The sequence below is a fragment of the Gekko japonicus genome, unplaced genomic scaffold (genome assembly GCF_001447785.1).
Source record: "Gekko japonicus isolate JY-2015 unplaced genomic scaffold, Gekko_japonicus_V1.1 scaffold964, whole genome shotgun sequence".
Lineage (NCBI taxonomy): Eukaryota > Metazoa > Chordata > Lepidosauria > Squamata > Gekkonidae > Gekko > Gekko japonicus.
This window is the reverse complement of record NW_015164214.1, coordinates 140,998-158,920: the sequence shown is the minus strand read 5'-3', so window position 1 is coordinate 158,920 and position 17,923 is coordinate 140,998. Positions and strand designations below refer to the sequence as shown.

Here is a 17,923-nt window from a genome sequence, read left to right as displayed (position 1 = left end):
TCAGAAACAGTAAGACTCCGCAGAGCTCGCTTCATGAAAGTCCTGCTTTCCTTCCAGCTGCAACGCTTGGCAGAAGGGTGGCTTTTTGGTCCTTGGACGTATTTTGTTTCTAACCTCAGTTATTGTGTGGAGCTTCATTCTCAAGCTTTGAGCTTCTGTTAAACTTTGGCATTGCTGAAAACAGAAGGGGGGGGGAGAGAAAGCAGCATTTGAGCAGCTGTTTGGGACACTGTAGTGGCTCTTGCTGTGGTGCTAAAGTTTTCAGAGGGGAGAGAGAATAATGTTGTGGCATGATACATAGGATTATATGTTTCTAAGCTCTCTGAACCGTGATTGTGAGAAAACCAGCAAGTTCCTGCAAATGCAGGGATAGAAGTTTCGTGTACAACGAGCAGTCGTTACTCAACGGTGAGCTACGTGCATCCAATGAGGGGCAGACCTCATTTCACCAAAAGAAAAGATTGCAGCGACACATGGACCATGGACCAAGCCGGCTGCGACCCTAGGACAAATGTGTATTTGTTCCACAGTTTGGAAAACAGAAAGCAAAATGAAGAATACTATGATGGTAAGTGATTTTTTAATTATTATTACATTGTGTGAAGGTGTTTTGGGGACAGGTCAAGACTTATGCTCTCCCAGTGCAATTACTTTAGAGCAGCAGCAATAGAATTGGATTTTAATCGGAAAAAATTCCAGTGGCTCCAAAATAATTCCAGCAATGGCACGATGAGTAGAATCCATCTGTCACTGGAGCTAGTAGCAACATTAACTAGATAGCAACTATTGATAACTCTGGTAGTGGAAAATGTGGACAAAACACAGCCCACTGATGGCAACCCAATAGGGTTTTCTTGGAAAGAGACGTTGAGGCAGTTCCATTGCCTGACTCTGCATAGTGACCCTGGACTTTCTTGGTGGTCTCCCATCAAAGTACTAACCAGGGCCAACCCCTGCTTAGCTTCCAAGATCTGATGATATCAGGCTAGCCTGAGCCATGCAGGTCAGGGCATTGATAACTCTAAGACTCTACATTTTGATTTGTAAAAGGAATCCTGAGCTTCTTTTATGGCTCTTATCCAGATGTCAGATCTGTTCATGTAGCATTTTGCTTCTGGCTGTGTTCAGATCTTCAGGACGGTACAGCAATTGCAAAGGATTCAGCCAGGCCTGTCCTTAATTGCTCTCCCCCATCCCCTCCCACCCCGCTTTCCTGTAAAAAAAGAGGAAAAAAGGATCAAGAGGGAGGGAAAGGCTCTAGGTTTTGCAGAAAAAAACATAAATAGTGTAATAATACATTTTCCTGATTAAATACTATGAGTATAATTCTTCCCCTTCTTCTCTGTATCCAAACATAACCTTTATTAGGTCTAATCAAGAGTAACAGGAGTAATTTAAGCTCATATTTATCAATGGGATTTGAAAATCTCAATTTTGTCTGAACTGATACTTTACAAATCTTTGAAAAATCCCAACTTTGAGATTGCTTATTGGTTTACGCATTCATTTATAAAAAAATATTTTTTGCCTTTCTGCTAGGAATGCACCATAAGCACAAAAAAAGCAAAAAAGCCTAAAAACAAATGATTAAATATACAAAAGACTCCATAAAACACAAATATATAATGGTTATATATCAACTAACAATTATTTATATGCTTTTGCCATCAAGTCACAACTAGCTTATGGTGACCACGTACAGTTTTCGAGGTAAGAGACATTCAGAGGTGGTTTGCCATTGCCTGCCCCTGTGTAGCGATCCTGGTATTCCTTGGTGGTCTCCCATCCAAATACTAGCCAGAGCCATCCCTGCTTTGCTTCTGAGATCTGATGAGATCGGGCTAGCCTGGGCTATCTGCATCAGGGCACTAAGGTTTATAATGCCTGGTCAAACCAAAACCTTTTTAGCATCTGAGAACCAGTGTGGTTATAGTGATTAGGGTATGAACCTAGGATCTGGGAGACCCCGATTTGAATCCTCACTCTGTCATGGAAGCCTGCTGGGGGATTCTGGGCTTAGTCTCAGCCTAAACTACCTCACAGGGTAGTTGTTGTGAAGATAAAATGGAGGAAGGGAAAACAATGTTGTAAGCCGCTTCGGGTCACAGTGGTGAGACAAGCAGAGTACAAGTATCTAAATGCAGTCTCTCACTCATTGTTACGAACCACTAGCTGTTATGAACCACACGCAACATCTCCTGGCAATGGCAGGTCCCAGAGAGGCCAGGCTGGCCGCAACCAGGGCCAGGGCCTTCTCGGTGGCGGCTCCTACCTGGTGGAATGAGCTCCCGGAGGAGATCTGGGCCCTGCGGGACCTTGTACAGTTCCGCAGGGCCTGTAAGACGGAGCTCTTCCACCAGGCGTATGAGTAGGAGCCGCCACTACCATCATTATTGTCCATCTTAACCTGGCCCTGGAAGAGGGAACATCAGTGGTTCCCGGAGCGGATGATGCTGAGGAATAGAGCAATGGAAATAGAGCAGTGTAATACGCCATCTTGGGATATAACATCTAGAGCACTTTGTTTAGTAATTGGTTAACTGATTTTATCTGTATTGTAGTGATCTTAAATGATTTTAAATGTTTTATATCAGCGTATGCCCGCGTTGCGGGGAGGGCGGGGTATAAATTGAATAAAATAAATAAATAAATAAATAAAACAGTTTCATTTCCCACAATAGGATTATTTCAGGGTGGACATTCGAACACTCCAGCTAACACTCACCCAATCTACTGCATGGCTGAGTGGCTTTTGAAGACGAACCCCCCTTGAACCACAACATTGCACTGTCCTCTGTGTATATTCTCTTCTATAAATTACACATAACGATTGCATAAATTAAGCTACTTCTGGTAATTTTTCTGTGCAAAGATTTCTTGTTTAAAAAAAAAAAAAAGTGGAGAAGAAGGAAAAGATAGGAACTATTGGTGCTCCCTGAAATGCCAGTATTATGTTCAGATTAAAGAAGCTTTCCTCTTTTGCACCCTCCTTTCCCATTGACTCTATTCTCATTTTTCAAACAATGCTGTTGACTTACAGTAGTTCTCCAAAAAGACTGGCTTTTCCTGATTCCTGGCAACGTTTTATTTCATTTTCACTATACCAGATAAGAGCTATGTAAAGTGGGAGGGATAGGTGGAAACAAAATCTTGAATTTCTGAACAATAGAAATTTATTTGGAAATGACTGTTCTGCTGCCTACTGTTACTTTCTGCACAGGGCCTGGGAAGGGAAGTGGATAGTGAGGGAGAGAGATAATCTCACTGACAGGGATGTGTTCCAACTAGAGGAATCAGCAGGGGCTCCTACTGAAGAGATTCATTCCCGTCGATATTCTGTGTAGAGCATATCCACTTTCCTTCAAATAGTGAACTGTACACACTGACTTGGGGGAAAGCATCCTTGATTATATAACCAATGGGATCCAGGTTACTAACTATTCCATTCTGGGGGCTGCACATTCCAACATGCACGGATATTTGTGTTGTGTTGCGTTGTGTTTGTTTGCTCTGAAGGCAGAAGCTACAGAGTGCACAAGTTTGCTTGTACTCCTGGAAGGCAGGCAGCTGACTACAGACTCGGGGCCAGCAGACTTTAGAGGCAGGGGCTCAAGGAAGGATCTTTGAAAGACCATCTCTTCCGGTTTTGACATATGTGACCACCTCTCAGCATTTCCTTCCAACACTGCCATCTCTCAGGGTGGTGAGACTGGCCTCAGCTTGTTTGCAGGTTCCCTCCATAGCAGCCCATGTTCTCTCAAACAGCCTTCCAGAGGAGTGCAGATGATTGCTTTCATTGCTGGCCTTTCCCTGCTGGCTACCAGCACGGGGGTGGGGGTGGGGAGGGTTCCCAGATCCAGGTTAGGAAACTCATAAAGATTTGGGTATGGAGCCTGGGGAGGACAGGGACCTCAGTGGGGCACAATGCCACAGAGTCTACCCTGCAGAGCATCCATTTTCTTTGGGGGAACTGACCTCTGTAGATTGGAGATGAGCTGTAATTCCAGGGGTTCTCCAGGTCCCACCTGGAGGCTGGCATCCCTGCCTGGGAGTAAGCCCCATTTTATCTAAAGTCACCCACTTTAGAATCTAAGCAGGCCTTCAGTAGCTAGAAGCAGGCCTTCAGTGGCCTCTTCTGCGGTAGGATGTTTTGCTTATCTTGTTTGTTCTTCAACTGTTTTGAATGTTACGTTTTTTTATTATTGCTCATATAACTGGTATGGTGTATGTTTGCCTGAGCCATTCCATGTCCCTGCCCTGCTATATGCAAAGAATCTAACAGAGATAGCAGCTTTTAGAACTGAACAGGAGCCCAGCACTGAAATGGATTGGAGCCCCTCAGTTATTAGAATAAAATCAGTAAATCCCATGAGCGTAAACAAGGGGATGAGATTGAAGTGAAGTGTGTCTGGAAAGTAAGAAGCTGGGCTTATCTGTTCAGGCCCTGATATGCATCTCGAGTGTTCACATGGGAGCTGTAGTGCTCATAGGGTGCAATCCTAAACCGGTCTACTCAGAAGCAAGTCCCATTTTATTCAATGGGGCGTGCCCTGGAAAGTGTCCATAGGATTGCAGCTGTACAGAGGCAGGTGGTAGAGGCCTAAAGCTCAGAATCCCATTCTGCCCTAAAGCTTGCTGGGTACAGTTTCCAACTCTAGGTTGGGAAATTCCGGGATATTTGGGGGAGGGCAGGATTGGGGATGGGGTGGGGAGTCCACTCTCCAAAGCAGCCACTTTCTGCAGGGGAACTGATTTCTCTCATCTGGAGGTCAGTTGTATTTCTGTGAGGATCTCCAGGCCCCACCTGGAGGCTGGCAACCAAACTGCTGGTTGACCTTGGGCAGTCACTCTTCCTTAGCTCATCTACCTCACAGGATTGCTGTGAGGATAAAAAATGAGGAACAGAGAACCTTTTGTGCTACTTGAAGGAAAATGTACTAGATGAATTTTGGAGCTCTGTGTGACTTGGGGTTTCCACATTCAGTTCAGTACCATTGACAACTCAGTGCACACAGCCATGTGTATAATGTAGAACTGTCTCTGGCAGAGAAGAAAATGGGGAAGCCCCTGCAAGTATGCTGCCCACTGGTAGGCACATCAAACCCCAGTGCAGTTTTGGATAAGGAAACTGTATTTTAGACAAGATATTGTACACCAGCTTATCGTCTTTCCTTCCTGTAGTCTGGCAACTCTGTTCAAAAGTAATTTTTTGGTTACAAAAAATAAGGGATATTTTCCCCAGGATTTTTTATGAATGAATTATGTCTTCCTTATCCAAATAGTGGATCTGCACTGCAAATTTCTCTGCCTCTTTCAGTTTTAGACAGTTCCATACATGTGACCATTCTTTTAATAGTATTAAGTGCCTAGCTACTTTGGAGTGTATGCGATTGTGATTTGTCACTGCACAGTATAATGGGTTGTGTGGTCATAAGCTCCATGAAAAAATTAGTCGTTCCCAAATGTGTACTTAACTTATGGAAATGAAGATGTTTGGGGCAAAGAAGCCATAAAATATTGTAAAAGTGTAGGCTGTTGTAAAAGATTTGAAATATTACACAGAAAGTGGCTGTCATAAGAATACTTAACATATGTATGAATGTTCATCAAAATCATGTTGGATTTGGAAATGGCCACCAGAATATCCACTTCAATACTTGGAAGTGGCAGAGCTAAAACATCTTTCAGTTCCTTCATTGTATTTTGGAGGTAAGTTTACCATCATGTTCTTACAATTAACGGTACCCTTCTAAGTCTATTTAAACTTCAATTGACTTAGCAGGGTGTACCTCTGTTTAGGATGGCACTGTAAAAAATTAAATCTAATCTTTCAAAGTTTATTGCCACCCTTGTGGATTTTAACCTGTTACAATGCTGGAAGCCCTGATAAAAGCAGAAAGGGGGCAGTGAAAGGGCTTTGAATTAGTCTAAATCACTTTTATGTGTGTTACTTTCAGGCACATTTGGGAAGGGGGATTTTGGCTGAGAAATTATTTGCCTCAGACAGATTTGTATATTGCTTGGGAATGCCCGAAGCCAATGATATAAGGCTACAACTTTTTCTCGACTTATGAGACTGGATGAGGACCAGTATACTGACACTCACTCCATAAAAGACTGAGCTGCTACTGATAAAAAGTGTGTGTGTGGGGGAAGTGCTCAAGGACCAAAGGCCAAACTACACAATATATATATTTTAATGAGTCAAGATGATTCCTGATAGACATGTTCAGAATACACCACACTCAGCTCCAAAGATATGCAAATAACTCCCCACCAGAACCACTTCATCTCAGGAAATGGCCACGGGGGGTGGTGGTCTGGAGGCAGGACCCCCCCCCTGCTGCTGTCCTGAGTCAATGGGGCTCCCTCAGGCTTTAAAAATGTCATTCCCTTCAGCTGCTGTGTAGCTGCAGGGAAAGCAAGTTGACTCGTTAAAAAGCATATTGTGCAGTTTGGCTCTGAGGAGACAGCCTTTCCTGGGGGAAGTTGTACTCCTCCTAAAGGAGTTCTCAGCTAACAGTGCGATCTGATGCAGAACTATTTCAATCAACCCACCTTGGGCTTGGGTTAGGGTTGCCAACTTCCAGGTGAGGCCAGGAGATCTCCTGGAATTAAAGCTGATTTCCAGACTACAGAGATCAGTTTCCCCGGCGAAAGTGGCTGCTTTGGAGGTCAGACTCCATGGCATTATACTCTGCTGAGGTCCCTCCCCCCTCCCCAAACACTACCTTGTTTAGGCTCCACCCCTAAATCTCCAGGAACTTTATAACTGCAAGCTGGCTACTCTAGCTTAGATTGGGGTAGCTGTGTAGGATTGCACTGCAAAGTGTTAAAATACTTCAGTATGCCTCTGGAGTCGATGATTTCATTTTCAGAATCAGGATCTATATGTTTCAAGATGTAGATTTTCAGTTCTAGATCAAAAAGCAAGTGTGTGCTTCCAAAAGAAACACATTGCAAGCACCATATTAATTCTAAAGCATCACTGGTGTTCAGGACACAATAAATGTACTTTGTTTTAGTATGTCCGTCTACTTTGCTTCACAGGCCAGGTACATTATTTTCAGAAAGTTCTGTCTACCCGTCCTCCCCCCCCCCCAAAAAAAAATTAGTTTGTCAATCCAGAAAACCATTTAGTATACATGATGTAACCCGCAACATAGTCACACTTGGCTGAGAAGTAATATTAATTTACACAGTGATACTTTAATTAACATCTGTAAAATAAAACCCATTGTCTTTCTACAGGTTTAGGCAAATCCTGCTTTTAGCTCTAAGGCTTTAGTGATTCTTGGCAGCAATGTAAGTGTTGGTAGAACAAGCTAAACATATCCCATTACACAAACTTCCATTACCCAGTGCATTGTGGGCTCGAGAGAACAGTTAAACGTAGCAACAAACAAAGGTTTCTAAAGTCTTCTCTACAAGGTGAATGAGATGAAAGAGACACCGGCCATAATTGATGTGTGGGAATATTCAAAAGAGATTACATATTAAAACTGAAATTTCAATATAATTTACTGCCATTCCTTATTAGAGTTAATTAGAAAAACGATTGCACTGAACTATGCATAACATATTACTCTACCGGATATTCAAGCATGTTGGGGTTTTAAAAGTTCGTTTCTTCTCTACGTAAATCCTTACCATTTACTGTTGAAAACGGAACTGAAAAGAATGTCAAAGAACTGACAACAATAGTGTTACCATATATCCTTATTTAAAAAGACGTGTCTTCTTTTTTTAGGTGTCTTATGGGCTCTTTTGGGCTCTTTTTAAAAAAACTTATGAAAATGTCCTCTTTTGGGGTTGGAAGGTTAGGAGTATTCCTAGTTAGTAGCAGTTCTCACAGCTTAAAAGTAGGGATGTTAGATTTGTCATAGTGATCACTTGTTTAAAGTAGTCAGTTGGGAAATAGGTCCTTTTTTTGCTTTTCAAAATATGGTAACCCTAGACAACAGGCAATCTGATACTCTGCTCTTTTCTGAAGACCCTATACCAGCATGAAAAGGCTGAGGAAAAGCTAAATGCTTGTTTTGCCCTAAGGAAGTGATACTTAGCACATGTACTCAGCTCAACGTGATGTACTCCCAAGGGAATTAACGTATGGATGTACATTTTCGAAGCAGTGCAGTTGATTTGGAAGCACCCTCACACTGCACATTCCCCAAAATATAGCTTACCTTTTCAGTTCTGGAAATGCTAGCCTTGTATGTCTGCAGTAAAAGTTAGCTGTGAACAGTGCTGATTGGCTGGTACGTGAGATGTCAAAGAGCCTTTTCTCATCTATTTTGTGATTTTTAAAATAATAATAATAATAATACAACAAATAAAAATTGAAATGAAAGAAGTATTTGTAGCACTTTGGGGGGGGGAGGTGCATATGCATGCACTGGCATTTGTTTTGTTAATATACACAACTGTTGTTACAATTGTAAAACTGAGAGAAAGTTTGGCTTGAATCAAGGTTGAGAGGTCTTTTGTCAGTCCTCTAACTTGTCAAGCTTATGTGTGAATTTGTGAATAATTCAAGAGTCTTTAGGGTTGTCAATAACTGCCCTGACCTGGATAGCCCAGGCAAGCCTGATCTCGTCAGATCTCAGAAGCTAAGCAGGGTTGACTCTGGCAAGTACTTGGATGGGAGACCTCCTTGGAATACCAGCAGTTGGGAGGTGGGGGCAGGCTTTATTCAACCACCTCTCTGAATATCCTCCAGAACCTCAATAGGGGTCAGTCACCAGCAATGTTCCCTCTAAGCTGTGGAGTCTTATGAGTAAAAATTATACGTTGTGAGCTACCGGCATTAAAGTTGTGAGTGAGTGATTTGGCGACTGCATAAATTAGTTTGCTCTGGAGCCATCCTTCCTGAGCTAAGACAAAAAATCGTGAGCTGGAGGCTAAAAAACTGTGAGCTAGCTCAAACTAACTCAGCTTAGAGGGAACACTGGTCACCAGAGGCCGCCATGACATCCAGTAGCACACAGAGTAACCAGAGGTCACCATGACTTCCAGGTGCACATGCACTCGCATGTGCGCACGCACACATACACATGAAAAATACAAAAAATATTTTTAAAAGAACATAAGAGAAGTCATGTTGGATCAGGCCAATGGTCCATCCAGTGCCATGGTGTACCAGTTAATCATACAGAAAAAAAGACAACTTTCTTTCTAGAAAGCTGGTGGAAGAGTACTCTAATGTCTTTTCTGGGCATCACCAAACATGTCTATCTGTTCGCTGATCATTCCATCCATCCAACCACCCCATCTTTTGGCAGTGATGAAGCTCTCATAACAACTCATACTTAATAAATCAGAAAAATTAAAACACATAAAAGAAGTGCCAAAACCCAAAACTACCATGTTCAAAATACTACTTGGCTCAGCCTTTCAAACGTAAATAAAAATATTTTAACCAGCTGTCTAAAATAAATCAGCCAAGGGACATTTTCTTAACAGGCAGAGAGTTCCACTCTGAGGGAATCGCCTCAGGCCCTTCCTTTTAAGGGAAAACAGTTGGAAATACACCCTTAAAACAGAAAGACACTCTGCAAAGAACCGGCCTGTTTTATTTTCCTAATTCCACAGCCTTAGAAGTTTTTGGGACTGGCAGAAACGAAAGGGGAAAACAGAGCCCTCGTCTGCAGGCCCTTTTTATGAGGGCAGATAGATTTGTTGCATAGTCTTCCCTTGGCACCCGAGGTTGGATTATTTCAATTCCAACAGCCAGAAGCAGCCTACTTGGCAGGCTTCGGCAGTGTCTTTTCCAACAGCCTCTTCCACTCAATGGTGAAGCTGTTCTGGACTGGAGCAACCCGGTCTTATCCAGTTATTGCTAAAAAAGCCTGTCACACCATGTGCCCTGCTGCTGAGGAGGAGGAGGAGGAGGATCCACTGTATCTAATCCCACCCTTTGCCTCTTCTTCTATTCACTGTGTGTCCTCAGAGGCTTCAAGTGGGAATTTAATCTGGGCTGCCTTTTTAAGGGACTGTGTTTCTGAGCTACTTTGCCTGTTAACCCCTGCTGTAGCTAAAAGGACAGGCCATGGGTTGGATCCAGCCAGCTATTTCACTCAGTGTTCCTTAGTTCCCACATATTTTATGTCAATGTAGACCCCATGTTCCCCGCATAGCCATTTCGGGTGATCAAAGAGGTCCCCATCCTCTGTTTTTCACACGTGAAAATGCAGGTTGGATCCAAATCCATGCTCTCCCCCCCCCCCCCCATTCCTTAAAGCCAACTGCTGTCAATAAGATAGCATCATTAGAGGTACCCTAGTGGTGTTTTCTGGTTGGAATGTACCATTACCCTGTCTTTTACTACATGGCTGTAGATCCTCTTCATCAAATTTCCCTTCATGTGAATGTGATTTTCTCATTCTGGAACAAAAGTTCCATCTAGACTTAAGATGAGTGGAACATGTCTGATCTACAAAAATTTTTTGCAAAATAGGTAGAAAACGCCAATCAGCACAGTTCTTACCTTAAATCAACTTCTCACACTTCTAACAGAAGTATCTTAATCTTAAAGAGAACATCACCCAGCCACGGTGTCTGTACATGCAGTGTACGCATAAGGATCCGTACAGTAGATTATTATTATTATTATTATTATTATTATTATTATTATTATTATTATTATTATTATTATTATCTTTTAAAACTTTAAAATTATTAACTTTTAACTTTTTAAACTTTCTGGACACATTTGCCCAATCTAAATAGTTCCATAACACAGTTACTGGCTTAGGTTTCCCCAAGATGTGTGGAAAGAGAGGTGCAGACCCTACAGATCTTCAGAATCTACATTTCCCCCTCTTAATTGGGCTAATACCATCTCGGCTGAGACTGAAGAAAGGGCACAACAGTAAAAAGTTAAGTACCTCCTCACCCATCACTGATATTCTGGTCAAATATGAAGCCCATTGAAGAAAAATACAACGAACCCCAAAAGGATGGAATTTCAGTGACAGAGTTTCCATGTCATATCCAGTGTTTGGACACAGAGAGAAGCCTAAGGCATTGTGACTGGAGAGTAGCCTTCACTCACAATATATTGTGGAGCCACAATGCAGTGGGTGTTTGAGAGGAAACATGGGGTTTCCCAACTTCATAGTTCTCTCATAGTGCTAAAGCAAGAATGAAGGCCACGAACAGGAGAGACTGAGAACGTTGGGGTGCTTAATCCTTCATCTACTCTTTGATTTCTTCCCTGAAGATACCCCTCAGGGCAGATTTAATATATTTTCCCCTTAGCTGGGCTCCAAATGCTAAAGGCAAAATAGGAATATTTTCCCTGGAAGAATCAGCAGCATTGGGAGGGTTTCCATTATTTTGGCCAATGTGGATGGTTGGACCATGTTTTCTGGAAAGAACAACACTCTGTCCATAGATTCCTGAACAAAAACTACAAGTTTCTTGAAGGCTGCTATCTGCTTGTTGTGTCCTGTGACCTGTCACATTTTTTTTAAAATAGAATTCTTTGTTCCTACCTTGCAACAATATGTGTTATGTGAGGGGGGGGGATTCCTCATTCCCACCTCATAAAAATATATGCTGAAGGAAATTTACCTCAGTTTACAACAGCTGCTATAGGTGAAGTGGTCTGACAACCATGCAATTATTCTTTCATCGCTCTTCACCACAGCAGTACAGATAGTCATGATACAAAATAGAGATTTTTTTCCCAATGAAGGGCTGACCAAGGTAGTCTGGTTTGAACCGTTTTTCTGTAACATTATAACCGTACAGCCACTGACAACTGCTAGGGACTTCGCCTAGCAGCAGATGAAAAACCTATACTGAATTTCCACATATTTTAGAATATGCTTAGAAAGGTTACATTAACAATTGCACCCCATCTGAAATGGAGCCACTGCTGAGGTATAATTATTTAGGAGCTACCTGTTGTAGAGAGTTTAGTCAGCTTTTTGTTCCCTTTAAAATGTCTTGTAGTTCAGAAAATTCTCAGTTTTTTCTGTCACATATAGTTATATACATTATATAGAACAAGGGACATCAGTGATCAAGATCTTATGTGGTTGGCTTTTCATTTCTTTAAATTAATGTCCACTCCACAACGCTGCTTTGCAGATCCAGAAAGTGACATGGGGGGGGGGGGATGTTTAAGCTTTTCCTTTTGCTCTGTTTCTGCAATCTAAATCCTGACAAACCCCCCCCCCCCAATCAGCACAGCTCATTAGCACATTAGGCTGCACCCACATATTACCAGAAGTGTGGTTATCCAGCCACACCCACCTTTTGCTTGTTATTCTGTTGACCTTGTTTGTTGTCCAAACCCAGGGCCTTTTTTTGTATCAGGAACTCCTTTGCATGTTAGGCCACACACCCCTAATGTAGCCAATCCTAAAGAGTTTCTGGTGTTGGGTGTGTAGGGTTGCCAAATGGGCCCGGAGGGCGGGGAATCCCCCGCTTCGGAGGCCCCGATTTCTGCCCCGGTGGAATCGGGGCCCGGGGGAACCCCGCCCCCGAAGCTGCAACACCAGAGGTGACGCAGCCCACTTTGCTGATGTTGGGGGCGTGGCTGAGCTCGTCGGGGGGGAAACCATACGGTTCCCCCCCGACGAGCCCAGCCACGCCCCCAACGTCAGCAACGTCAAACGTCACTTCCGGCGACGTGCTGCCGGCGTGCGCGCACGCATCGACGCAACCTCCCGGACGCCAGCAAGGCTCCCCCGCTCCGAGGGGTGAGTCAATTTGGCAACCCTATGGGTGTGGCCTGTTATGCTAATGAGTTCCTGCTGGGCATGGCCAACTTGGGAGCCAGCCGGAACTCCGTTCCTGTGCGTTCCTGCCCCAAAATAGCCCTGTACACTTCTATTCTACCCTCCAGAACTTCTGAGAAGAGTTATTCTGAGGAACTCAGGGTCTTCCCATTCTCCAGTCTGTCCTCACAACAGCCCAGTGAGGTGAGGTAGCTTAGGCTGACAGAGAGTGACGGTTTCAAAGTCACAGGGTGAGTGTTTTCGCCTGAGCCATAACGCCTACCACCACTGTGCCTCAGACCCAATCATAGCTGACATGGCTCTGACTGCATCGTACCCAAGAAGAAAGGCAATTCCTTAGAGAAACTGTTCTGTATACCCCTTTGTATCTTTTAAAAATCTAGGCTGAAGATAAGCCTTTTCCACTCCATTTCAGTTCCCTTTAAAAGAAAGCACTAGTATTTTGCTGTCAACAAAAATATGGCAAGAACAGAATAAGGATTACTGTTTTTTATATGCCCTGTATTCCAACCTCCTGGTTTGTCTGCCAGTCAGTCATCCAGCCACTCAGAAACTTTCCCTCAGTTCCTCCCATTTTGGAGCCTTCTCTATTGCAACATTTTCCCCTCCCACCCCTAGTTCTGGCACAGGATATTGGTGACTCTTGCCAGCTTCCAGTGGTATTCCTGCTTCAGTAAACAGTAACTCATAATAGCTGACAGCAATGAACAGCAATATGTTTCTCACATCCTTTCTTCTTCGCGTCTTCTTTTTTCTTAAATGGAGCATGTTTGAAGCGCGCAAGACTTTCAGAGTTGATAAGGCTTTTAAAAGGTTTTGAGGCTTTCCACAACGAGATGGGTGGGTGGGTCAGGTATTTGAATGTCAGCCGTGTACGAAAGGAAATGGGAGGAAGGAAATGGGGGAAATGTCTGCGTCCTCCATTAAAAATCCCTAGGAAATAGGGCTGCCAACTTTTAAATGAGTCCCCCTAATATCAGTTTGACCTGTGGCAAATAGTAGGTGATATGTTTACCTCAGTGCCCTGCAGTTGAAGTCTCTGGAAAAGGAATAGAACATTTTCCTCACCTGGTCAGTTGGCAACCCTATGTAGAAGAAGATGTCAAATCTGTATTCATTCAGAGAGAAAAATCCAGTTCTGTTGGCTTTTGGGGTACCAGGAATGACATTTTTATTTTCCCATGCACTTGTTAAGCCATTTCCCCTGCCTTGTTTCTTGCTGGTTTTAAACTAAAGTATTTTCCTCTGCTGGCTTTCAAGGTAGAGTGTTGACTCTTTCATATGTCATTTCTGCTTCTTTTTCATGGCTGCTTGTAATTATCTAATTGACATTCTTATCGATTTTTATGCTTCTTTGGGGTTTTTTTATTCTGTGGTTTAAACAGAAGTATAAGTTACATTGGTAGTGTTGGGTAGAAATCTTGTACAGAAGTAAATAAAGGGGATTCTGAATGGGAGGCATCTCTAAACCTCTAAAGACACAGTCTTAAACATAAAGGGGGGGGATAAGACTGAAGTAAACTAGAAGGGTACTACTGCCCTCTGCTGAGTTTGAATTGCATCAGAACTGGTTCTCTATAAATATCATAAACTATTTATGGCTGCTAAAAAAACAAATGTTGCCTTTTAGATGAGGTAGAGGGGGGATGGATTATGGCTTGGGTGTGGGAATGTCAGAGTCTTCTAAATGTTCTGGAGAGCCAGTTTGGTGTAGTGGTTAAGTGTGCGGACTCTCATCTGGGAGAACCGGGTTTGATTCCCCACTCCTCCACTTGCACCTGCTGATGTGACCTTGGGTCAGTCACAAGCTCTGGCACAGCTGTCCTTGAAAAAGAGCATTTTGTGTCAGAGTTCTCTCAGCCCTACCCACCTCACAGTCACAGGGTGTCTTTTGTGGGGAGGGGAAGGGAAAGGAGTTTGTAAGCCGCTCTGAGACACCTTTGGGTAGTGAAGGGCAGGGTATAAATCCAATCTCCTCCTCCTCCTTCTCCTCCTTCTCCTCCAACCCCTCCTCCTCCTCCTCCTCCTCCTCCTCCTTCTTCTTCTTGCTATCAATAATAATTAAACTAGTGATACCACACAAGTTCAAAAAGTTTAAGTATAAGGCTGCACAAGGGAGGACCTACAATCTGCTGTGGATCTCTAAGGAATGGGTTGCAAAATCTCAGTGGATTTAGTTAATTATGTCAAGATCTAGCAGGATGTGTATTTATATCTGTGTTGGTGGGGGGGGGAGGTTAATGGGTGAGATTCCTTATTTCTCTTGCCCCCTCCCCCCCAATCTCAGCAGATATTTTATCACTGGGGGAGACAAAAACAGAATCTTGTTGCTCGGCAGACATTTGGCAAAAGTAGTAAGAGCTTTTCAGATTTTATAATTGTGTCAAGTAGAAATAACCAACTACACATACTGGAAGTATATGTTACCTGGAAACACACTTCTGGAAAAGCACCAGAAATGAAGCTTTCATCTAAGTAGCACAGAGAATAATCCTATAAAAGTTTTTTTAAGCCTACAACAATCTTTTGATGTTTTCCTCTATCTTCTAGAGGATTACGGTTGCCAGACCCCCCTCCACTGCCAAGCCCCATGAGGGGCCCGGCGGTGGACCTGCAAGGCCAGCGGGAGTGTGAGGAAGCCCCGCGAAGGCCCTCCCTGGCCCCAGGCAGGCAGGGGTGGGGAGAGGCAGGGAGGAAGCAACTTACCCTCCCTCTTCTCCTGCCTCCTCCTGGCTGAAAGAGGGCCGGAAGCGGGGTGGCCGGAAGCAGGGGGTGGGGCTTTGTCATGTGCCCCACCCCCCGTACCTCTCCCGGGGAAACTGTGTTCCCCCGCGATCCCCCCCGAAATGGCCTCTGGCAAAAACTCTATGGTAGAAGCCAGGTTTACCATAGAGTTTTTGTCTAGTCATGCCGGCCACATGACCACGGAAACGTCTTTGGACAGCACTGGCTCTTCGGCTTGGAAACGGAGATGAGCACCGCATCCCTAGAGTAGGATTCGACTGGTTTTCGAGCAAGGGAAACCTTTACCTTTTGCCCAAATACCAGAATGTCACCTGGAAGTCGCTGGCATTATGATGTCACTTTCTCTTTCTCCTGATAAGTTCCCCCCATCCCCTGCTGGTTACCAGGAGGGACCTGGCAACCCTGTAGTGGATGCACTGGCTACTCTAGAGCAGTGAATAAGCTACCTGTAGGCGAACCCTGTAGCTAAAAGTGTCAGGTTGGCCATCAGCACCTGTATCCCACTGCCATTCGATAGGGTGTGTGTGGGGGGGAACAGGCAGGCTATTATTGGAAGTGGTCACCACATTTTGGGATGCTCTAGGATTCACCAAAACTATAATGCTTTTTATATGTCCCATAACCCAAAACTCTGGGATGCACTAATGCCACTTCCAGTTATACAGCTGAGAGTGATGTCACAGCTTCCTGGGGTGCTGTTTATGTAAGTCATTTCCTCCTCAGTCTCCTGGGGGTTGCTGGCTTTTGGCAGGCAACCCTACCTGCACGAAACCTTTATTTATTACAAGTGCGAGACCTGCAAGGACTCATCAGGAACAGGACCAGCAGCAATGATTGGGTGACTCTCTACCACCTGGCTTGCAGGACTCACCCTGGCCCAGTGGCTTGCTACCGTTCAACAGCAGCCACCCCACAAAAGCCAGTGTGGTGCAATGGTTAGAGTTTGAGGCTAAGTTCTGGGAGACTCAAGTTCAGATCTCCATTCTCTCTTTAAACTCAGTGAGTGACCTTGTGGAAGTTACACATTTGCAGCCTAACCCTCTTTTGCAAACTTGGGGCCTTTTTCAGGTTTGTAGAAAGATCAGTTTTGTCTGTCCACGGCTCCAGTCTCTGGATTTAAGTATCCACAGGTTTGGCCATGTCAAGTACACTGATATTTTTGTCCTGTTTTCCAGCCCAATCTGGCTCTCAGGATTCAAAAACCTGTGCCAAGGACAACTAGAATACCTAGCTGAGCCAGATCCAGTTACAAAGAATGGGTGTCTAGCGGCTTTCTGCCCTCCCTTTGATGGCTCCACTGATAGCAGTTGGAAACTGAAAGACAGGAGGCTCTCATCAGGAGCTGAAGCCAGGCAGAGGAGTTCATTCACAAATTACAGGCATCTTTTTTCATACAGCTGTGCTATTAATTTCACATTTCTGCAGCTGGTTTTATGAGAATATTTGATTGCCTATGATTTTTTTCAAGCACTTTGGCAAATATATACACATGGTCCTACATGGAGAGAGACAGAGAAAGGGAGAGATTAAATATAAGATGAAAATATATATTATGAATATTTACAAATGTATGAAGGACATGTCCAATCTGTATTTAGGAACTGATTATGCCATTTAGAATGTTCTAACATAAACAGGTCTGCTAACTGAGCCAAGATCAATATTCTACTCTCTACAATTTCTTAGTTGAATGTGTGGTGAATCAATGAATATTTTAATGTGTTGCTTTTGAGGGTTGCCTCATATAAACTACACAAGTCTTGTGGGACAGCTTTACAGTTTGCACCTTTGTGGGATATATTCAACTTGATCTGCAGTTTTAAAACATGTGGTTGAATTATCAATAACCATCCCAGCAAACACATGTCTGCCTCTGTGCAGTTTCAGTGGCCTATAATTTTAAGGACTCAGGAGAAATGGTTGGTTTTTCTTCTCTTCAGGTAGAATTAAATATACAAACAGTATAAAGAGGGATATATGGAATATATTAAACTGGCCTCTGTTGCATTTTAACTACGTGATTCCTTCAATTGAAAGCTTTGTAGGAGGTTGCAGAGAAACGACTAAACCTTCTCTTTATTTGTAAGCGAAAGAAAGGGACCGTGTTCGCATTAGGACAACGGGAAAATAAATAAATTCCTATTGTGTTTTGAAGATTGTTTCCTATAGGAAACTGCACAATGCATCATTTATAAAGCCTCCATTATTGATCATCAACAATAAACCCTTGAAAACGCTAGTCATCCTGTAATGCTGCTAGTACAGTATCTTTCTGAATTGCTGTGATGGAAGGAATCTTCTTAAGAACATAAGAGATGCCAATGTTGGATCAGGCCAAAGGCCCATCCAGTCCAACACTCTGTATCACACAGTGGCCAGAAATACCAGTGCCATCAGGAGGTCCACCAGTGGGGCCAGGACATTAGAAA

General features: G+C 43.5%; 1 protein-coding gene across 3 annotated transcripts in view; it reads left to right on the top strand.

Moving 5' to 3' along the window:
- Positions 1-297: 297 nt before the first annotated feature.
- RANBP3L (RAN binding protein 3-like) overlaps positions 298-17,923 on the top strand; it is a 57,163-nt gene continuing 39,537 nt past the window's right edge. For all 3 annotated transcript variants that reach the window (XR_001482419.1, XM_015408478.1, XM_015408477.1), the window contains exon 1: positions 298-568. Coding sequence is in view for 2 of the 3 variants with exons in the window: in XM_015408478.1 (XP_015263964.1) it covers positions 427-568 (142 nt within the window). In the remaining variant the exon portion in view is untranslated. The remainder of the gene's footprint in view (positions 569-17,923) is intronic.